The 24,873-nt window shown below is 36.1% G+C and overlaps 1 protein-coding gene across 7 annotated transcripts in view; it reads right to left on the bottom strand.

Moving 5' to 3' along the window:
- ZDHHC14 (zinc finger DHHC-type palmitoyltransferase 14) overlaps window positions 1-24,873 on the bottom strand; it is a 109,696-nt gene that overhangs the window by 35,396 nt on the left and 49,427 nt on the right. For 4 of the 7 annotated variants that reach the window (XM_065057311.1, XM_021294733.2, XM_005507667.3 and 1 more), the window contains exons 2-3: window positions 12,133-12,305; window positions 2,327-2,485 (exon numbers count right to left, since the gene is read on the bottom strand). In XM_065057311.1, coding sequence (XP_064913383.1) covers window positions 2,327-2,485; window positions 12,133-12,305 — 332 coding nt within the window. The remainder of the gene's footprint in view (window positions 1-2,326; window positions 2,486-12,132; window positions 12,306-24,873) is intronic. The other 3 variants (XM_021294734.2, XM_021294732.2, XM_021294735.2) reach the window with 2 other exon arrangements.

Raw genomic sequence — 24,873 nt, forward strand, 5'->3', positions numbered from 1 at the left:
ATAAAACACCTCTAGGTAAAAGTATTATACTGTTTTTTTCTGAGCAGTGAGTGCCGGTTCAAAGAAAGACTGCATTCCTGTAGCACAGTCTCTGTAGTTAGTTTACACAGCAAAAGCTTCGGGAACTATGTGGTAAAAAGGAACACATAACCATATTGGTAGCGAGTTGCAACTGTAATTTACTTATGTATCCACATGCAGGTGAAGTAGGAGTATTTTTGCACTGGTTTAGTTACATCAGTAAAGAACCAGAAAATGATAGTGGCACACTCATTGCTATTATAAGATTTATTCCCGAACTAAAATTAAATAAAAGCATCATCATATAGACAATCCTAACTTAAGAGCAGTGGTAAACTGCATAACACATTCTGATAAGATGTGAGATCTCAGACTGTTAGTTTTCCACAAGTTCATGAGCAATTCAATTTTCTTAACACCTAGTTCTTACAGAAAATTAGTTGCAGGTATTTGCAGGTTTCAGTTTTTGCATTCAATACTCCTGAAAATTTACATGACAAATACCTGTAGCTAATCAGGAAACAAAAGTACTACACAATGTGCCCAGAAAAAGTCATAGTTTACTGTAATCGCCATTATAAATGCTGAGGAGAAAAACCACAGCAAATTAATTCCAATAAATGGATGCAGTTATTTTAAAATAAATAACTTCAAATTTTAAAAAGTGCAAAAGGAAATTACAATGATCCTACCTATTTTATGAGCAGAAAAGACTAACCTTCTTGGATACAATCACCACTTCTGCCTGTCATTTCGTCACAGACTTTTCTGATATATACTCATAATAATTCACATATGTTGCTTCATCACAGACATAATTAGATGACAAAGATTGTTTAAATTGTTTTCCCTGCCATCACTAATTGTATGTCTCACAGAGCAGGTTTTCCAAATTTAGTATGAAAAGAACTCAGTCAGATTACAGATTACCTGTAGAAAAAAACCTTTGTACCAGTTTTTTAAAAAAATCCTGAAATATTATATAAAAATAATATTCAAGATTTATGCGTGGGAGGTGCTCTTATTTATGCACTCTCAGTAAAGACAAGAGACTTTACCTTTTATTTACTGTACTGGTCAACAACTGCATTTTCACATTATCAGGTTTGCTGAACAGTATCACAACACTGATGTCCAGATTACACATTTGACATATTTTTCTGAAAATGCGTCAAGCTCAATTCATAAATATCACTACTTGCCAAGCTCAGCAGCTTTTACAACGCTTAGGAAATTCTAACACATCAGAAAAACTTATTTACTGAAGGAACGATCTACAGTTACCAATCAGTTGTATAGGGCCGAAAGGCTAATCTTTGCACTCTGATCTAAGTGTACTCCCTAAAGGAGTATCATCTAAACATGAAACTGTAATTCTTCCAGTCTAAATGATATGTCTAAAAATATCACTGCTGAATGCTGCAATTACATTTTTCAGCTGGATAATCTTTCTACGTTATTTTCTTGAATGCGTAAGATCCACGCTCAACAGTGTGCTAATCAGCTGCACTAAACTCTAAATGCGATCTAATTAACTAGAAACTACTCAGATTTGATTGGTGTGTTTTGTTTTATTTTTTATTTTGGGTTGGCTTTTAAATCCAGGCATATCTTAAACACCTTCGTTGCCCTCCAGAGAAAACAGTCAGGAAAAAAAGATGACATGTTCAAAGAAAAAAAAAAAAAAAGAAGTCCTATAGTTACAAAATATCCTTAGGTCCTGACAACATCTACTTATTCTCAAAATAGTGTGCTTGCCCAGTAATTTCTTATGGATGCTGACTTTAAAATTTATAGTCTTAAAATTGTTCAAAGCTAAGAATCACCTACAGTGTATATTCTGGTCACAGTGCAAGCCCTAACCATTGGAACTGTGCCTCACAGTCAGTCTGTAACAACCTGGAGAAGCAGCTCCTTGCCCTCAATGTGGTTTGGTGCAGGAAACAAATCCGAAGCTCCAGGAAAGTTTGTGTGTCTGCACTGGGGAGCTCATCGGACATACTATGCACCCCTATTTAAATTGGGTACCTTCTTCATCTTGCGGAGCAGGTTGGGAAAGATGTATGCATCAGAAGATATTTTTCCTTCTTAGATTAGCAACAACTATCTGTTAAGCCAAACCTCCTCTTTGGCCTCCTCTAAAATTCTCAACATTTAACAGAGCTGGTGGGAAAGAAGGATGAACACAGCAAGTGACCTCATGAGTAATCTTGTCACTAACTCTGATTCTTTTCTCTCTTCTATCAGAAGTATAACAATATATAAGCTACTAAACTGAACAAATGCCGTATCTTTTTTTACTCACCTACGCAGTTATCACAAAGGCTGCAATGTGAGGCACGAGGTGGGCGGAAAATCTTGCAAGTAAAACAGTATTTTAGTTTCACTGTCTGTCCATTGATGATCACTTCTTTTGTTCTGGGAGGGGGGCGGTATCCTCCTGAACTGGAGCCATTGGCAATATCTAAACATGGAAATACAAGGGATTAAATTTTCCACATGAGCTATGATGTATGCACAGAACTGTCCTTGATGGCCATCTATGGCAAGTTTCAAATTTTTATTAGCACACTTAAAACAACTTTTCCCCCTTCTCATTCTCCTAAAATAATATGTAGCAAAAAGAAAGTGAATTACAAATAGCATCCATAGCAAATCAATTTGAATTAAAGAAACCACCCAAACCAAATTCTCAAATGCTGACAGCTACCTTGATCCCAAAACTCTTACATTCTCATACCCTCTAACAGTTCATAGAGAACACATTAAATACAACTATGACTATTCGTGCAAGATGGGAAAACTTGGACAAGTTATCTTTAGGATTTTCCTGAATTTGTTAGAATTCCTGTAATAACAGGTGCTGTAGAAATTCTAAACCTAATATAGAATCTTCACATTTACTTAAGCAACAGCAGCTCTGTCATTAGCGCTTGGCATATGGTAGAAATAAGATAAATCATCACTTTGAGATCTCTTAAATGCTGTGATACGATGGAGCTCATTCAGAATAGTATTTCACAGCTCTTGCTGCTTCAAAGTTTGAAAATCTAACTCCCAGTGCTACTTTTGCACATCTTGAAGTTTGTTTGTTGAATGAAAATAGTTTCCAACTACCGCATTTGGTACAAGTGGTGAGGTTTGGGGTTTTGTTTGCTTGGTTTTGTTTTATTTTAGGAAATCAGCATTCATTTTTCCAGCAACTAAAGGACCAATTAGGCTAAATCACTGAAGTTCAATTTTGTCCTTTAAAAGCGTCCAAGCTGAGCTATACTCTCAAAGCTGAACTTGTAAAAGTGGCACATTTTTCTCAGTTTATCTGTTCTGGTGTAATCACAAATCAAACCACAGAAGTGAAAAAAACCCTACACTATTACTCCTGCACAGGCAGAACAGCCAAAACAACAAGAAAGTAAAATAAATTATTTCCCAATATATGAATGAAACCACATTTCAAAGTCACAGTCACCTGTACAACCATGTTTCAAGTTGTCCCCCACATTTTCATGTTGGACAAGCATGGGGCTGTATGACAGGTTACTAAAAGATCCATGACTGTACTTGAGCTCAAATTGTTAGAAATATCACTCAATTGCCAGGTCTGCCAGGTCTGAAGCCATATTTACACAGCCTACAAACTACACGTTTTCCACGGGGGCAAGTAGAAAGCCTCCTGACTAGCAAGGTATTCAAATTAGCAACAGCATAGCTGTGCTAGCAAGAGTGTAATTATACAATATGCCAGATTTGGTAGCAAATCTAGCTAAACAAGTTCCCAGCTGCAACGTGCTCACCCACTCCATAAATATGCACCAATAAAAGTATTTGTGGGACACCACCACAAACGTGACCACTGAAATAGCTGGACTTCAGGACACTTTCTTGGAGAAGATGGCAGAACAAGGGCAGTAATAGCTCAGAACGATGGAATCAGGGTATGAAGATCCTAAGCGTCCCTTATGAGAATTAAGTGTTGAATCCTGAAGAAACAGCAGCTTAGACACCGGCTAATAGACCCTGATGAGGTATGGATGTCTGCTTGTGCTGGATCTAAACCAGACCCTGCGATGCTGGGCCAGGTCCCATGATCCACACATGGAAGCACAGATTACTGCGTGGCTCCCATAACAATCAATATACTGATTTTGACCTGAAGGCCAATACTGCTCGACACAATATTTTTGGTTAAACAATTGTTGCATTACAAGCTGCTAGTGTGTTTACATGCTGAAGTATAACTAGACAATCAAAGTTGTTTAATGAGCAATATGGACATCATCTTAAGTTTCCTTTTTTGTTGTTTTTAACAGATAGGTTGTTTAAAAGGAACTCTTAATTAAATGGTTGTGATTTCAAAGCACTCTAAGCAGACACAAGAATCTGATGAGGTCAATTGAAATAATATAATTTATTCAGGTTATAGTAGAAACCATTTTTCTATTTGCTTGCATAACAGTCTATATGTCCTCATGACAAATCAGTTTAAGTAATTTTTTATTATTGCTTTCTAACTTAGAACTAAGCCGAAAAGATGTTCTTTTGAGGGTGGAGCACAATGATGCTTATACTGTTTAAAGCTTTAGAGGCATGGATGATTCCTAAATCCAGAAAACAGGGAGGAATTTCTTGTAATTCAGAGATTACATTAAAAAGCCCTTCATATTTACACTGAAAACTTATTTTCTGTAGAACAGATTATCATAGAGTGCATGAAATGATGAAATAACATGAAGTACTAGTAAAGATCTGCATAAGACAATACTTTTTAAGGGAGAAAAAGTTTTTCTTATTAAAAATACCCTATAGCTGATTTTAGTTACTACCACTGAAAAAGATAAAGATATTTTAATACAATGTACTTCTGGTGACATCATCACCATGAGGCTTGTAATACTCTTAGTTCTTCTATAAATCCATGGGCTTTATAAAATAGTGTTATGTCCATATCTGACCACAGTCTGCTCAAGATAGACTTAAACTGTGAACAAAAATGTAGGTCACTAGCCCTTATTAACTTTTATTTGAGAAAGCATTTAACACATGCATACATAACATGTTCATAAATAAAATAATGATTTCCATTTGACACTCATTCATATTTAGGTGTATAAATGTCAAATATACTAACAAAGCCTGAATTTTTATATAGCTGTAGCCTTCTATACTGCTAGAAATGCTGATGCATTGCATTTCCTAAAATGATACTAACATTTCAGATTTTCTTCCTTTATAAAATCTTATTATTCCTGAATATGTACATAATAATTGAAAGTGAATGATTTAAACTAGTCAAGGTGAATTGTTCAGAAGAAAAATGCTCTTTTTTCTAATGAAACATTTATGCATAAAAAATGCACATTGACTGAAACCGGTAGGTATTTCCTAACCCTTTAAAGAAGTTGAAAAAGTGCACTGTATGTATTTTATTCTAAAAAGGGCTCTGGCAGAATCTCAAAGGCCACTTCTCTGGTCGAGAAGGGAGAAAACTGGCCAGTCCATTATACTTACAATGCTGGTTTTCTAAGAGGATTTCCTTCCAAACCTTTGCAAGGAAGTTCAAGTTCACAGGGCCACCAAATCCTACTTCTCTAAAGAAAATTAATCTCAAAATTCAAGGGCGAAAGCTGTTGCAAATGAAATAAATGAAAACAGTCTTGCTGACTTACCATGGAGTCAGGATTTTACCCACAATCCTGTATTGCATAATCAAACATGAAAGTCCCAGCCTTTCTGTTTATCAACAATTTTTTTTTTTTTTTTTGGAAACAAGCAACAGGGCAAGATCACACATGCTTGAATTTAACCAGATTTATCTAATCTAAGTGTGCTAAACATGCCCTGGTCCCACTGTGATTTTTCAGACTGTTATTATCCTTCAATTGCACTGTTCTTACTGGGGTTCTAACACAGTTACATCTTTTAATATGTGATCCCTTTGAGGCACAATAAGATTAACCTTTATGTAATCACCTTCCCCAAATAAACCTGTGTTTGATCACTACTTTTTACATTTTTCTCTTCCAGTTCATTACTGATGCAGTAATGCAAGTTATTTTATAAAAAGGGTAAAATTTTCCCACCAATGGGATTGCCTTCCATCCTCTCTGCTCTGACACACTTTACAACTTCTCTAACAGTGTTAAATGTTCATGCACTAGATGGGGCTCCAGCATTTTTACTACTCTATTACAAAACCCCCAGACATACAATCCATGTCCTTGCAGGACCAAGGAACCTGAACGGCTTCAAGAAAGTCACTCCAAGTCTTTAATGGAGATACAGCACAGTCTAGCAACCTCCTAATGTGACAAACATTCACTTAAATCTTTCAAATTATTACACTGAAAACAGACGAGAGGTGCTGTTTAGATAGGACACATAGGCTGGAATTTTGTATACGTATCATGGGGATTCTCCCACTCAATCAAGCATTTGCTTTTTGGGTCCATTTTCCTAAGATTCTAGGACAAAAAGTCTCTAGAAAGTCTCTTCACAACTTAACAATAATATCATGTAAGGTTTGCCATCAACCTTAAAGGGACACAATTCCAATCTTCAAACATTAACATTAGAAAAGCTAGTTACCTGCAGTGGTTGCAATGGTTTCTGCTAAGAAAAACATACAATGCAATGAAAAAAAGATTTATGTATGACCTATAAGATCTGAAGAGCAAAACAAAAAAAGCACCCTACAAAAATGCAGACCTTTAAGAAATGTCTTCCTCTGTATTTAACCACTTAAATCTAAGGTACATGATTAACAATAGTGAGCTACAAGATGAAAAAACACACATTTTTTTTTTTCCAGAAATAACTTAATCAAGCAAAACTTTCTTGTTTCCAGACAGTAATCTCAAGGACAAACAATATTGGGAACCTGGCTTAGACTGAAATCAGCAGCTGCTAACTGCATTCTTCACTTTATAAAAATAAAGAGTAAGAATAAAGAATTAAACTGCACATCATAAAAACTCTAAAGTGACTATTATATCACATCCATTTCAAAACCATAGCTACAACTAAATATTGCTCGTATGGGTATTGGATTTAAAATCTGAGGAATTAATTTGCTGTGGTTAAATTGGGGAAAATCCTTTCATAAACGCATATTTAAAACATTATTTACAAAACACTAAAGATTTCACCAAGTTGCTGGATATAGTGGCGAAAAATATCTGCCATAGCAAGATATTATAACTAAATCCTAATATCTACTCTTCAACAACTCGCAGTCTCATTTAGCAGACCATCATCATCTTTATATGTAATTACTAAAAAGGTAAATTTATCTTAGTAAGCCCTTCTGTTTTACATAAAAATAAAATAATAGGTTATACAAGTTCCTGTTCTGAAAATTTTTTCTCAACTGCACCATCATGATTACTGGTAGATCATCAGCAGGTAAATTTCAGTAGCAGCTTCATTAATGGATTTTAATTTCATTTCCTGCCTAATGAACTCAAGAAGTTAAAAGAAAGAGACGCACAAGTGGAGAAGTACCTACAGAGATAATGAGGAACACAGGACAGTACCTAGATGGATACTACTATTCTTTTCAGTAGTATCTTACCCTCCTCTCTGTTCCTTTCTCAAATGCAGGTACGAAAGCCTCCCACTATTTAGGAAGATCTTAGTTCATTAATTTTCAAACATTTTAAGCAACTAGGACTATGCTTTTTCTATAGCTCAACTATCAGCTACCAGCAGCACAATTCAAAACACCATACCTGTCTTTCTCTTCTAAACTGACAACCATTTGTTTTCACTCAAACTGGGAAGCAACAAGTATATCCTTACTTTGACCAGAGTTAAGATAACTTCCCTCATATACATTTTTCTTCACATACAGTTATGCTTCAGCTTTTCCTTATAATGATCTCACATTATAGTAGGAATAAATTATTCTCTCCATCATCAATACATGTCTCATTACACAGAAAAAGAAATAAAACAAACCAGAGCATCAGTAAGAAGCCAAATGGTTTGTCTGCAAATCTGGCTTCTAACCAACTTTGAAATCCTATCATTAGTAAAAAATGGGTTTAAAGAAATCTGTTAATACAATAAGTGAAAGAAAGATGGTGGGTCAACAGGCTTGGACACAAATGTCTTCTGTTCTCCTAGTCCTGTTTAAATAGGCTTCACGAGTGCACACTCCCATACAGTGTCCTCCTATGGTGGGGTCCAGGCTTTTCCTAATGCAAAGCTCTTCTGATTAGGTGCAGCCGTGTCCCACACAACGCTGGTTTTCTGAGCAGGTCAGCTAACACAAATGGGTTGGTTGTATGCATATAAGTAAGATGGCTTGTGTGTAGTTCAGTAGAAATAGGTGATAATTTAAAAACAAGTTTAGCATTCACCTACAAATTGTTCAGCTTTCATTTTTAAACTACCTTCAAATGCCGAATTTCTTAAGGCAAAATTTAACTAAAACGTACTTTTTTTTTTTCTTAATTTGAATTTTTAAAAGTATCATTTTTGTTTTGCTTTATTTAGAAAGCTTATTATTAAAAACATTATTAACTGTCTTGAGTAACTAGTATCAGACATGAGATGATAAATATCCACTTTTATTCTTTGGAAATGGCTTAGATTCTGTTATTTATCATTGGGACAGCAGACACCAGGCAAATTAAGACTACTTGTGCTTCACCACAAGAAGAGGTAAAAAAATAGGAGCGCTGGGGTTGCAGGAGTGAAACAGCTGGGAGAGGTCATGGTAGCAGACTTAACAAGTGTAAAGGTTTAACAGAAATCCAAGTTCTTCAAGTAAGTCTCATGGAAGGTTATTCAATTAGAAAGATATTATTATGATTTCAAATATCTTATGTATATATATATACACATATATATACACATATTTACTTGTTTTTACTTTCCAATCAGAAGATATTTTACCGGGAACTCCAGTAGTGAAACAAGCAAAGAATGTGCACTGCTCCCTAAATATTGCATTAATAAAACTGAGAAAACACTCCATTTTAAAAAGCACAGAATACTCATGAGCTATCACAGTAATTAGAGCAGTAATAAAACAGTTACATGGGAAGCTCTATTTCAAAAGCTTTCTTTCTGGAAAAACTGGAAAACTCTGAATTTTGAACAATTGTTTATCTATAAATTAGTACACAATTTAATGATACAAAGGTGCATTCCTTTTCGGCAACACTAAGGAATATACCTGCCTGAATTTCATCTTCCTCCCACACATTATTTCTTCAGCAAGAATAACATTTTTGGAGAAGAAGTAGGAGCAAAAAAGAGAAAGGAGGGGGAAATTATAACTTTTCCCACATTTCCCCAAATAGTTCTGAAATGCTTTTTTCCCCCCCACTCTTCATCCTTTTTTTCCCATCTATAAAAATGATCTCATTACCCATGATAGCAACTTACACACTTATATGCAGCACATTACATACTCAGTATTTGATTCTGAAAAACGTTTGCAGTGACAGCGCTGGTAAAAGCTAAAACATAAGCTCCAAACTCAGTCTTCTTAAGAAATCTGTTAGCTTTTGCAACAAAACAAATTGGAACTTTGGCAGCTGTTTTCCACATATCTGGATTCTGTGGCTATTAGGAATACTTCTAATATACAAGCAAGGACTGAAATTACTGTATTTGAAGAGAATTCCAGTTCCTCAGTATAAACAGATTCCGTATCAATTTTCAATATTTTTCTTTAGAGTGTAGTGAAAATATGGTTTCACAATGCTCCTCCATTTCTGACTTAATTTCTTTATGGCAGATAAGGGCAGCTTAACTGAAGACTTTCTTTTTAAATAATCCAGAGTGCCATATCTGAATGTAAGCAAACAGAAGAAATTCATATGAATTTAAATTAATCCATCTGCAATGAAGCTATCTGGGTCATCTAGGAGCTAACAGTTTTCTTCCCTGTATATTATGTACAGCATAGTCCTTGCCCAAAGCAAAGTCCTGCCTGGTTCAATGTAACCTTTTCCTGTCATGCCAATGACAGCTGGATCCTGGCTCTGCACAATTAGACCAAACAATGTATAAAAGCAATACGGGTTTTCTTCCTGAGATGTGAATGCCAGCAGAATACACTGTTTTTGGAAAGCTATACCAGGTCTATAAAATTTGGTGAAGTACACATCTCAGCCTTCCCACACCCATAAGAAAATATTTTCTTCCCACAAAGTTCAACAACCATGTTACATGATCATACCATTCCAAAGCCTCAAGCCTACCTACACATAGCACACACAGAGTTAAGTACAATTTGCTGCTGCATGTAGCACACTGCTAATGTGTGCATCCCACTTCAAAACTCATATCCAAACACTTAGAAATACCCATAATGCTGTTTATTACACAGATACACTGTGTTATGTGTTAAGATAAAAAGGTAACAGCTGTGGTCAGGACCTTCCAAATCTGGTGAAAGAAAATGATCTCACTGTAGTGATGATCAGTGCACTTATCACTATATTTCAAAGTTCTGCTTCTTAAAATAATTCATACCGAAGATAATGTACGTGTTTCCAGAAAATAAAACCATTCTCCCACCTCCAACAGCAGTTTTCTGAAACTGAGGCCTTCAGAAGATATTTTTTTTTATCAAAATGAAACCATTTGATTCAAACAACCACTGAAGTATGTATGTATTGAAAAACATATTTGTTACCTTTCCTTTGCTAAAGGCTCATAAAGGCCTAAAATAGTGAATACAAGTAATTACTTGTTTTACCTTAACAATATTTTTTGCCCAACAGGTCTTTTAAGAGGAAGATACAGCCGCATGATGTGCTTCCTGTCTCTTAGAAGGTAAAAAGTAAGAGGAAACTAATACCATACTGTTGTTAACATTTTGCTATTTTGACACAAACTCTACTATAATTCCCACTTATATGGGCAGGATTAAGAGAGTGATTTCGGTGCATATAAACTATATTTGCTTTCTGAGGCAACTAAACCAGTACTTCTGCCCCATGTGTACACCAAACAAACTCTACCCCATAACATGGTGTTAGAGACTAAACCAATGACTTTGCTCCTCAGACATTTTCACCAGTGCTTTGTGGAGGACATATAGTACAGAGAACCCAACAAAACCTAGTCTGAAGTAAAACCCTCAAATTCATACTCTACAGATGCAGAAGCATCTGCAACAGCAGCTTTAGTGCACTCATTTGCTTCTGTTACATTAAATTATTTGTCACAGTAAACAAGGCCTGAAACTGTACTGTAGTATTAAAAATCAAGGACCCGCAGGTATAATATTTCTACTCTGCTTGCATAAACCCGTTATCCGTCTTTTTCAGTTATAGGTGTGTTCCTCTAAAATTGCTTCAGAAAACAGGATTTCCATTGACTATCACATAAAAGCATATATAATAGTATGTATAGTAACAAGCACAGAAATCAGTAAACTTCAGTAGCTTACTAAAAATAAGCAAACAAAACCACTGTTTATAAAGCAGCTCTGAAAACTCACATTGTATTTTCTTATCCAGGTAGCACATTTTAGCTATTCAGCATATTTGTAGATGCAGAAATTCCACAGTTAGAATTGAGATAACAATTCTCTTGATAAATGATGCTGTTTAAAATCTGCTTCACTCTCCTTTAATTATGCTAGCTTTACCCAGATGAAAAACAATAACATTTTATTACTGTTATTGAAGAAAAGCCTTCCCAAGTCTGCATCAACTTAAGAGATTGTATATTAACACAGAGACTTATCTTTCACAATATAAATAACAGCATAATTAAATTCAGACAAACTCTGAGGGTACATTACTTTAAAAGATACACAATTGCAGAACCTTTGCAATATCAGCTTTCTTGCCAAAAACACTTCAGAAAGTATTCTCTTGTGCACCATGGAGAGACTTCCCTAGCAGACTTGCTGAAAAGTATTTTCAGCAATAACCATCACTCTCCAAGGCCAGGATTTTGTTTACTGTCTGTCTTGGGGAAGAACCGATCTTTCCACAGGAATCCCTGCAACGTCATCAGACACTACATCTCCAGCACAACTGCTGTGGGAAGGTAGCAGTAACTCCTCTCGCTAGCAGAGCAGCGCAGCACGCTGCCTTCACACCGTACATGCACCCTTGGGAGGAAAGTGGAGAGACAACAGACCTTCGGTGTTACCTATTTGTCTCTCTAGATCTGCTGCTTCATCTGGTGTTGCGCGGGGGAGGACACCAGGATCACTGAAACTAGTGCGCAGCAGGGTCCCCATCACGAAAAAGAAAAGAATCCCACCAATTGCAGGTATGGCAGGTGTAATCTTCTCTGACAAATACGGACAACTGGAAAAAGAAGAAAGATTAAACATAATCAATAACACACAGTGCAACTTGCTCTCAAAAACTGTTTACCATTATAAATGCACATGAAGAATTCACTTTCTTCTATTGATATGTCACTTGTCTTGGAAGGTTTATTGAAGCTGACATTTCTGTTTATGCGTTAATGACATTTCTGAAATTTCTCATAATGTGTTTAATACAGTAAAGGTTCAAATCGCATAACAATGACCTCGCTAACATGCAATACTCATTTACGTAAGAAAATATTTTTATTACAGGATATTATATGCTTATATATTTGTTCAACTACTGCCAAATTCCATAAAGTAAATTGGAGGGGAAGACGGAAGGGGAAATAACCTGAAGATATTCAGTAATAAAAGGCAAAGCACATAACATGATGAACTAAGTCACAATGAAAAATGTAATTAAGTCTATAAAATGAATTTATCATCCATCAAAAAGACTGTGCTCAGGAACTCACACTTGTGACACATCCCTTTAACAGCCTCAGTATATATCAATGTTATAACACCACTACAGATTCTCTTTCTTAATCCATTTCTAATAACTTTGTGAGCTTTTTTACTAATTTACAAAGACAGGTGCAAGTGACAGTGCAACACACCTGGATGCAAATAATCCAGGGCGGTCTAGGGCAACATGAACAGCCCTTTACCAGCACAAAAGGCTCTGTGGTTACCAGATTTACAATATACTTGCAGAGTTTAAGATTGGATCACAGTTTTCGCAAATTTTCCTCTGCTTCACATGTAACAAAATCCAAATGGACACAAGCATTGAAATCTAAACAACACTCAAATATAAGTATCTCTTTACAGTTGTGCAAAAAGAAGGGATATGAGACATTACATTGAATACCACACTCCTGTTAATCTGAGTAATACAATAAGCACTGCAGGATCTTCTCAGAAAACACACAGGCTGAGACTCTCTTCATAGCTCTTATATTAAGTAGAGATGGCTTCATGCATTTCTGATGTCTGCGTGAGAAGTCATAAAATAAGCCTAAAACCAACATAAGCCAAAAGCCAACATGTTCTAAGCCTTAAGGCTTCATCTAAAGCTTCCAGGTATCAATCAAGTTTAATTAACATTGTCTTCCCTGTTCCTGCTGACTGCCTTAAATGATGGTTCAGGTGTGTGAACTTTTGCACTGCAAGTCAGTCAACCTCACTGGAATGTTAACTCTGAGCAAGTGATGACAATGTCAGCTTCACTGTCCATCATTCAAGCCGACAGGACGGGGAGAGAATGGAAACACTTTTCATACCAGATCTATGTACCAAGCATTTATCTCCCTGCATAATCCTGTTAAATGTTCTTAACTGTTTCTTTGCACACCACAGGTTTCACGGATGCAGTGAGTCCAAATGCATTACACAGCACACCATACCGTCACCATGAATGTAGTATTACTGGTGTAACAAGTTACAAAAGATTAAAAAGACAATTAGGTATTAAAAAAAGGCAAGGGGTAAGAGATACTGTCATTTCATATAATGAACAGACAGTTCAAATACTAGGAAACATACTTCAAATGCACACTTTTGGAAAATCTGCATCAAAGCCAGATTTATTAAATCAGCGCTAACTAAAGGAGGCAGCAGCAAGACAGCTGGTAGTTATATATAAGCCTTGCTCCCTTCATGTCAGAGAAGTCAGTCAGAACGAACAAGCAAAGAGAAGCTTTCATACCACATAAATGTCCTACTGCTCAATTTATTTCTTGCCACAAAGAATTACTGAAATCAGAACTACTGTAATATGCTCAGACAAGAGTACAAATAGGCTGCAGGAATATATTTTTAAAAGGATTAGGGGGAAAATGTACATTAATGAACACTAAACATAGCAGTGCTATTATTTTTCTATTGCATTATTCATTACACATACCAAAGAAATTGCAACTGTGATGAAGTCTGTTGACCAAACAAGAGCTGTAAGTGTGCAAAAGGTACCATGAGATAGTCTCAGGGCAGCACAGTAGGCACAAAACAATTTCAACAGATGCCAATGCAAGAACAGCAACATCATCTACCTACACAACTTGAAGCTCAAATTCTCAGTGATATTCAGAGAACAGAAACTGAAGGGCCATCATGACAGTGACATGTTTTCTTTTAACAATAATTTCATAGAGAATTGGTAGAAAGAACAAATTCCTGTGCTGAAAAACTAAGAAAGCTTTGCATTGCCAAAAAGTGATTATTTCATTATAGTAAAATAGCATGAAAATGTCCAGTTCTTCCTTGCTGAACCAAGTCCATCTGCAATGGAGAAAAACAAACAAACCCCAAATAAACACAAACAACAACGACAACAAACCAAACAAACACTCTCCCACAACGCCACACTCAAAGCTCTGCACACTCTTTACCACAGGCAAGTTTAAGGTAATCTGCTTTGCTTAAACATGTTTTCAGGGTGTATGTAACACCTTGTATTTTATCAACTCTGACTCGGCATTACTTCAGTAATAATGTAGAAAAGACCAAAGATGTCATCTTTGGCAATAGTAACCAATTGATGCTCCAACAATTCAGAAATCACCTCAAACTGAGAAACCAGTCCTTACTGAGATTCAGATAGTAAGCCTGGGCAAGACCATTTAATCCAGTCTGACTTGCATACCAACATACAATGTTACATGGGCCTGCAGAAAGCTCAGCAATATCTGTCCTTTAGAAAGGCCCAATTAAATATTCACATTCCTGTCCATTTTTTAAAAAAAGATACTGTATATACCATTTTTTCTTTCTTCATGTCTGCAGAAAAAAAATCTCCTTGGTTATTAAGAGAAAAAAAAAAAAAAAATCACTAAATGTGGCTCATATAACACTTCTGATAAACCACCACAGAGCTCCAGAACAAATCTCTGTCCTACTGCAGAGCAAGCAGTGACAAACCTTTTTAAAATCAGCACTTGGTGACTACTAGACATGAACTCACATCCTCAGCTTACACCTTCGACACAGTAAAACAATTGTTCCCAATCAGTATCTGTAATGATAGCAAGTACTGACCACATCCATCCCAGATAACACACTTTTAGGAAGTATTACTTGACCATGGAACCTACTAGAAATTGTTATTGTGGAAACAGTTTCTTAAGAAAGCAATGTTTGGATTTGCACACAGCAACAATATAACCTCAAGTTTTGATTTAATTAATAGAAGGGCTTTATATAAATCAGTCCTGCTTTTTGCTTGGCTTCTCAGCCATTTTTTTTTGGAGCATCATGTGCAAGTTTGCATGAGTGTAGGAGGGAAATAAAATCTGCTGGAAGATTAGTCTGTCACAGCTAGATAAAAATAAAAACATACTGGCATTTAAGAGATAATTATCAAGTATCATCTCTGTGAACAAAGAATGCAAGAGATCAACAATAATTCTTACCACACAGCAGCTCTCTTAATGGTGTAACCATGCTTTCTGTGGCTACAGCGATGAGCAGAAAAACACACACAATAACTGTACTAAAGAGCACACACAGTGAGAAACCTACAACCTTCAAGCTCTTTTTCATTAGAAAGGAGGAGGAAAGAAAAAGAAGCCTCCTTAAGGCCTTTCCTGGAAAGATGAAGGTTTTCCTGAAGAGTTCATTCACAGTCCTTATTTGCTGATGGGGAGACAGAGTAAATGACAAACCTATTCAGGAGAGATAATGAACATCTGGAGAGAGGCTAACCCTGTAGTTACAAAAACACATTAATAACAAAATACAGCCACTTACAAAAGAGCACAAAAAAGACAGGGTTCTAAACCTGTGAGAAATTGGAGATCTCACTTACTAAGCTAGCAGTCAGGAAACAATGAAAGTAGAGACTTTATGCAAAGATGTAGTAGCCATCATACTTAATTAAACTAATTAAAAAATAATTTTAAAAAGACCCTTACAAGCTTTGCCCGAAAGACTGATAATAGAATACTGTATGTCAAGCTTTTCACCAACATACATCTCTATGCAGCAGATATAAAAAAATGTATTCTAGAAAAAGCATTATAGAAGTATAGTAGAACAAAGCAACATAAGGAAACAGAAGGAAAAAAAATCATTGTTCATTTTCCTACATCAATTTATGTTTCTGCAGTTATTGTCTATTTAATATACCAGTAACTATTGGTGTGCAGGTGGTGTTCAGTGCTAAGACTGAACACTGAGTTCACTTCTACATGTTACAACATTTGAATGAGACTGTGCTGCTTTCCTTAAACTAACCCAAAGGGTTTGGTTTTTGTCCTTCCACTCTAATTTATGGCTTCTCTCAGCTTCCCCTTTCCTTTAACTCCACTGCATCATTGCTCCAAGCCATTCGCTCCCAAGCTTCTGACCTTATGCCAACACAAATCTTCATCAGGCTCTGTTGTAAGCCTAGTTAGTTTAATAAAATGTACGAAAATGACACCGTTTTGTTGGCTTCCCTTTCTGTTTCTTTAACAAATCAAACATGCAGTTGGAAAGGAATGCTGATATTAGCACAAGGAAAGAAAGGAAGCTTCATTAACAAATCAAATTAATCTTTAAATCAAAATCAAACAAATATTTAACAAATTGGCTTCTTTAACAAATCAAGTATGCAGTTGGAAAGGAGCATTGTATATTAGCACAAGGAAAGCACAGAGAAAAACTAGAGAGAGAGGGAAACTGGGACAGAGGGAGGAATTCTCAATTTCAGCAGCTGCCAGTCAGGTTTTCATTGAGACCACTGCCTCTTGTGAAACCACATTCTAACCTTGACCTCTTTCAATTTAGAAATGGCAACAGAATGCCCATATAGATAAAGACAAATTAAGACTCTGGGCTAGAACAAAAATGGGCTTGTAATTTACTTTTCTAATGACAAGTTACCACTTTAAAGAAGGCAGCCAAAGATGTGCACGTAGATGACAACACAGGCAGTGGAAGATGCACGGAGGGGTGAAACAAGAGGGCACAACAAGAACCTTGAAGGCTGCTGCCTGACAAAGGCTGTAGAAGATAAATGGGACAAAGAGAAGGATTGGAGTGGTAATTTCACTGTTGCAGGGTTTGGAGGGTTGCCTCTTCTTTCTTGTTTTCCAGCAGAATCTCAACTAAAGAACACTACATTTTGTATTGCTACTAGGAAAAGTGTTGGCAAGGTATAAGGAGGCATAAGATGAATCACAGAGACACTTTTAAAGACTGCACTGTGGATTCTCATATATAACACAGGCTTCAACCTGCTACAGATGACTTCAAAGGTACATATTAAACCACAGTTTTAATACCATCAGAATTGTAAGAAGCATGATATAAAATTTTCCATTGTATAGCCATAACTCTAGCAAATAACAGTACCACAGAAAAGAATACCTAACTAATTTAAAGACTGGAAGAAAAATAAGATCAAAGAATGTTTGAATCTATCAGTTCTTCAGTCAGTATTTTTTGAGATGCTCATATGTTTCCACCCCCAAATCCCAGCACCCTCCAACTACCTCTTAAAGAGGATCTTCTTTTAGAAGTTAAGAAACTGTTATGAAGGGATTGAGACAAGAAAAAAGTTACAATAGGAAACAACTCACAGTGCATCAACCAGTTAAAGGTTATTTCTTCACAAGCATGCTACTGGCACACAGAAAGCATGGTGTAATTGGAGTATAGATTAGTCCGAGTAATGTTACATGAAATGCCTAACAACATCAGCTGGGGAAGTTCTGAATTAGTTTCCTATATCTGCCTGATTCTTTTGTACCTTTAAAATTCCAATTAGAATTTTCAAGAGATGTTAAGGAAACCATAGACTAATTGAAATGGGTTTTGAAATTTGCTTTAAAAAAAATATTTCCTTATTATTTTTTGTGTTTTGAAGTACTTTTTAACATCATACACTCCCTCATATCAGAATGGTCAATCCATTTCAAAAACTTATTTCATAAAACAAAAGACAAAAAGCAGTTTTCTAATACGTGCTTCATTTCAAATCCAGGAAATGTGGAATGCTACAAACATGTGAAGACTATGGCAAATAACAACTAACAAAAGGCAGGATAACAGCAGGAAGGGAAGAAATAGGCAGAACAATACCTCCTCCTCAGCTTTATAATCTAAAGCATTATACCTTAATGATAAATGCAGCTTGTAAGGGTCTTTTTAAAATTATTTTTTAATTAGTTTAATTAAGTGTGATGGCTATTACATCTTTGCATAAAGTCCCTACTTTCATTGTTTCCTGACTGCCAGCTTAGTAAGTGAGATCTCCAATTTCTCACAGGTTTATTGAATTGTTTCAGAAAAGAAACATTTAACCTTGCTTGAATGCTTTACTAGTTTATTCTATATTTTACAGTAATAGATGCAACCTACTTTTTTCTGTATTTGTTATACTGTTTAGAGGTAACTCCATTCTAATTAGAAATCATTTTGAAGTGGGAACACATACAGAATAATAGTAATTATATTGTGTACATAAGTGTACCAGCCTCTACCAGCACTTAGGAATTATTACTTAAAACAAAGATGATTAATATGATGAAATCACACAGATTACAGAACAGCATGATCCTTAAAACTAATAAATTAAGTACTTAAGAAGTTCTCTCAAACCTAGTACAAAGTAAAATTAGCTTAATGTTACCTTAAACAGCAAAAGCTCAACAACTGGTCTTCAAAGTTTCATGTGAAAACAGGACACAGTTTGTCTTTAAAGCTGATGTCAAAACACATGAGCGATTTCCAAGAATGACAAACTGCAGGGACCTCTCTCTCCTCTGCTCAAATCAGAAAGTGCTCAATGGAACTCCTTGCAGCGCTGACTTCATTAAATTGTAGTGTGTGACCCCTGAAATCAAATTCACACTAGCTGGCTTTGGATGTAGGAGCTTAGATGAAGGTAAGCAAGCAGTGTTGATTATGACATTGTATAAGCTAACCACAAAATCCCTCCTACAAGTAAAGATCTTAAGGGTTTAATGCAGCAAATATGCTACAATCAGAATAATAGCCTTGTGTGACCTCCCAATTTTTATTGCTACATGAATTAACTCTAATGATGCACTGTCAAACTTCAAAGCTGGAATAGATAAAGTGCACAATGAAAAAAGAACCTGCCTGCAAAACAGATCTGGTAACTGAAGCTCCTACAAGAGCAACTGAATTTTGCTTTGTTATACAGAGAAGGAACTTCTTACCTTTACAAAACACTATTTCTAAAATTTTGATTGCACCAACTGTTGGCCAGAAATTTCCAAGCAAGGTAGTAAAAAAAAAGGTGAATATCTAACAAACTATACATCCATAGCCTAAGACTTACCAAATAATCAAGTTTCTTTATGAATGGCCAATGCACACGTGACATATCCTCAAAAGACAAACTCAGAAAAGGCATGGCTTCCAAGCATACAGTAAATAAGAGGCTTGCTTTATTGCAATTTCTGTTCACTGACTAATTACTTACTTGAAAAGCTAAAAATATATTTGTAATTGAAATTCTTGGTTTTGTTTGTTCAAGGTCTGGTTTCCATAGCAAAGGACTACCGATTAATGAATTCCAACAGATGCATGAACTCAAAATTTCTTATAAACAGCTCAAATAGAACACTTTTTTTTTCCTGTTATACTTCATATTACTTCCTTATTATTTCTTGTTATTTCCTGCTACATGATTTTTATAACTAAACCATCAGGTTAACCCCAAGAACTTAAGAACAGAAATGAAAACTGGGACAAAAACAAGTCCCTGAAGGAGTATGAGCTTCTAGACGTTTTTCCACAGGATTTTCTGGAAATCAAAATGTAAGCATACTAAGTTTCTGTCAGTGGACTCTGAGCTTTCAAGAAGCAGCATTTTGTGTTTGTCTTGCACAATTTATAAGGTCTAGAAGCTGGATGTGAAGTCCAGCTCTTGCTGAAGAGCAAAGGCCTGTCAATGCACTCCCTACTCCTGGCCATACTCTGTGGTCCCTTCCCTTGTATAAGCACAAGTGGACTGGTTAACACTGAGCTAAAAGAGAGGAATTCTTCTAAATCTGTTCCTTCTTCTGAAAGAAAAAAAATCATTTTCTGTTAGATCAGTTTCCTGAAGAACTTCACTCACTGTGTGATGCAATGAGTGCCAGTAAACATGCAGGAACACACAGAGGGCAGGATGAAGCTGAACTCTCATTTCCAGAGGCATCAACTCCTGTGTGGACTTAGTCATAACATGAAATCCTACCCACAGTCATAAGAGCTTAGGAATTGTAGATCCACTGTCTTATATGGAGGGGTTTCTTTTCTTCCGCCGGGTCTTTTTCACTCTGCAATTCTCCATATTGCAAGTCTTTTGCATAAAACACACAAATGAACTTTGATCCAAAATACAGGGGAAGAACATGAAAACTTCTTAGTGGAATCTAGTACAATACAAGCCTTTCACTGGAAAGCAGAGCAAGTGTCACAGGTACAGCACTGCCCAGGACCCTTTTACTTACTAATAAGTAGAGAACTGATGATCCAGCCCACACTACATATCAAAAGTGTACATCACATGGTTATAAATAACACAACTGGGAACATAAAGCAAAGAAGAGCATAAAAACAAGGGAGTTTAAACTACTCTTCCCTAGAGAGTTAAGCAGTAGCAATTCAGTGACTTGCTCATTCTTCTCAAAGACTGGAGTGGCCTGTTTGTAGTACCTTCACAGGCCCGAGTCTACACAAGCACTGGGAGAATTTTACCTGAAATGGCATCTTCTGTTTTTTTCCTACTGCCTCCTCACACTATCACAGGAATTCTCTTACCCGAGACTAAGCATTCACTGGACAAACAGAACGGCATACTGCAGGCTACTTAAGATTAAAAAAAACCTCAATAAATAATTGGCACACATCATGACAAAGCAGTGCCAGCTCTCCGTATCTAAAAATGAGTCAGTTTAAACAGAAACAAATTGCAAGACAGGCTTGAGGCAAATCTTGTTTAATGGAAAAAAAATAAAGTGCACAGTGCTTCAACTACACAGAAAGCATTACCACTACCCATATTTTGGTTAGCAATATAATTTAAACAACTAGGAATAGCCTTTTACTGTTTTGCAGTAGATCTGAGATTTGGGTGCAAGTCACGGAAGTCTAGGCATTATAAGAAATACTCTACATTGAAAGATTGCTAGCTCTGGTGATTCAGAAGCAATGTCCTGGCATTTAATTATATCCAAGGATTTGTGCAGAAAAGATTGTGCTGTTTGAATACTGAAATACCTTTGTCTAAATTGCTCCTTCCTTCTTTTTTTTTGGAAGACATCCAAATTGCTCTGTATACACTTTTATGTTAAATACTTATCAAACCTAGATAAACATGTTCAAATTGAAAATCAGTAGCTTTGCAATATGATGCTTTTCTGTTATTCCACAAATACATCACACACAGGTACTTTCCTTTTGAGAAAGGCCACTGACTGAAATTACTCATTCCATATTCCCTTCATAAACACTTATATAATTCACCAAAAGTTATTTCTACCATACATCAATTCTATTATTTAAATCACCTGTTAAATAAGGGAAACATCTTCCAGCATGTTTTCTCTTAAGTCAGCTACATCAGGAAATATTAAAAAAAAATACACTTAAAGAAGGTTATAAGAGACGTGTTATTTTGAAAATACGTTCTACTATTTCATTAAAATTTTCAAGCCTTTTTCCAGTTGAGTTGTTACTACAATTTTGTTCAATAATTACATTAAAATTTGGGGTTTGTGGTAAATTGAACCAGGATTCCAGGTGGGAAAAATAAAAAATGCAGGGTATTACTGCTACCTTTCTTTGAGAGTATAATTTACATCTTCAATTTAACATTTGTCTATTTTTGTGAGACTTTCAAAACTTCTTTAAAAAAGCATCACAAAAAGGTGAAGCAAAGCAAGGAAGGTCTTTATTATGTGCATTGCAACTGCAAATTTCAAACTTCTTAATTATGCACCCTTGTTATCGCCTACATGACATAATCTCAAGCCCCACTGAAAGAGCATTTCTTTTGCCACTATTTATACCAACATCTAGTAAATGATATTGCAAGTGGAATAACGTGATCTCTCTCCCCATGGCAAGCCAGCCTTCAAAACCAGAGCAAAGTTCAGTTACTTCATTGTTCCCAGAATATACTCTGAGGAACTGCAACACAAGATTCGCTCTCCATCTTTCCATTGTCAAACATGTTCTGCGGTTCTCCTCCCAGTTTCAGATGCTGATATGTAAGCAGTTCTCCCAGACACGCTCAACCATGCAAATACTGCACCAACCCTTGGTCTGCGCTTTTTGTCATTTTTGCACAAATAGGAAACTAGGAACACAAAGTTAAACAGAAACTGAAACCTTTTGAATACATAAATACATAAAACAATTGCACAGAAGCAAAAATAAAACCAGGATTTCAGCAACAAATGAGACACTGCTGTAAGACCACAGCCCCATTAAAAAAAACAAAGCAAAACAAAAAAACAACTGTCTGGGTAAGACAACATAACATGCTACACCCTATACCTCTGTAGTGTACCATGTCTAAATGTAAATTGGTGATGTGTAACCTATGTCATTGAGTACTTCGAGCACTGATATCACAAGCCCCACTTTTTGCTCTGCTGTTTTGTCTTTGACCAGGTTTGCTGCTGCCTTTGGCCAGCCCCTACCAAGTTCCCCAGGTTCTGTCCTGGCCCAACTGTGACCACCAGAGAACAGAGGCTGCCTGGGCCCTTCATTCAGCACCAAACACACACACACTCCTTGTGCTACAGAACCAGAGGGGAGCTGTACCCTTCACAACCTCCCAACAGTGTCCCGATTTGTCTAAAGATACTGGCAACTGAATTTGAAGAGAAGCTGCTACCCTGTAATAATCAGTGGCTTCGCACATGGCAACAGGAACAAACTCTAAGCAGGAGGAAGTTCAGAGTCTGGTAAATTTCTGCAGTCTTTATTCTTTTCTTGTAGCCTGTCCTCTGATTAAGTCCGTTATCCATGGAGAAGCTTGCCTTTCAGGTTTGCAGAACATACTACATTCAAAGACATGAGCTACATGTAACTATCAGAAGCGTGCTGGTTGCGTTACTTCAAATAGTTGCACTAAAGGACAAATGCCCAGTGTGGTGTTCCTCCTTCCCCTTTGTGCTCTTACAAACCTGACAAAGTTCAGATGTCAAGTATGTCCTTCACTTTTCAATAGCTTTCCCAAGTAAAGCTGCACCACAATGGAGATTTATACTATTTTCTGTCTATATGTGTTCAGAAAGGAGAGACCTTGGTCCACCTTGTTCCAAGTTATAAACAAACTAATGCTCACAGTGAATAAGTGATAAAGCAAAGCAAATGAAAGACACATGCAACACTGCAGCAGAGTGATTTCTATTGACAAATAAAAGACAGTGCAGGAGTACAGGATTCTGTTTCTTCACAGGTATTAAAAAATCCTTTTCAGTGCATAAGAAACTACTCTGCTTTACAACGAAAGTCTATAAATCTTTATTTTAATACTCTGCTTTGTCTGAAGAAATAAAAGAAATAAAAGCAAAGAAGAATGGACAATCATGCAAGCAATCTTCAATCTAAATACAGCAATCTTCAATCTCATTCCAGGTCCACTGAACTTTACATTACAGGCTTAAATAAGATCATATGCACTTACTCCTCCAAGACCAATTATTTTGCCCTCTTACACTCTAAAACAAAGCTTAATTTTTTACATTCATTAAACCATAACATATTACCTACTGTTTCATTAGCTTGAAGAAGATCAAACCCTCAAAGGTTCACTGGACTGAATAATACATAAAACAATTCATCATATCACTGTGAATAAATTCACAAATTGAAGTCCAGAAGCACTGCCAGGTGACTGAACTTCTTTATTAACTGAGTACTCAACTCATGCTTGTTTATTTTTAAAAGTCTTTCTTAAAGTAATAAACCAAATTATTCTCACTGCTGGACCACTTCCATTCTTTTCTCATATTTGACACTTAGTCAGATGCAACTCCATTCCATTCATAAAGTCAAAGCTGCTTATTAGCAGACAGAAAATTCTAGTAAGATTTTGCTGAAAGGATAAAAAAAAGGAATGAAGACTACACAGCTTATAAATAACAGACATGATCCTAACACACCCTCTAGAGAGAAATTCACGTTTCAAATGTATGTTAATTAAAATTCTAAACATTGCATTTTGTCATGTATTTCAAAACAACATTAATATCCTCTATGTCCCAAATACATACTAAGCACTTATTAACTTGTTCAAAAGAAACACAGAAAATTCTGGGGCTGGTGGGGAATAGAAGTAAATATGCAAGAGTAGGGAGTGCAGTTTTTCTATTTGGAAAAGCTACAAACCGCAAATACCAAGTTGCTAGTCTAACTGCACCCGTTCCCCCAAAAGATTTTTAACGCAACTATATTTGAATAAAATTAATAGCCATGAATGCATATGAGCCCTGTTATTTGTGTCCAACTCCTCACAGACAATAAGAAATACTAAGATACAAGCTCTCTGCAATTTCTCAGTCTGTTAGAACAGTGAAAAGCCATTAAAATGTAATAGCCCACACCTG

This window comes from Columba livia, chromosome 3 (genome assembly GCF_036013475.1).
Source record: "Columba livia isolate bColLiv1 breed racing homer chromosome 3, bColLiv1.pat.W.v2, whole genome shotgun sequence".
NCBI lineage: Eukaryota > Metazoa > Chordata > Aves > Columbiformes > Columbidae > Columba > Columba livia.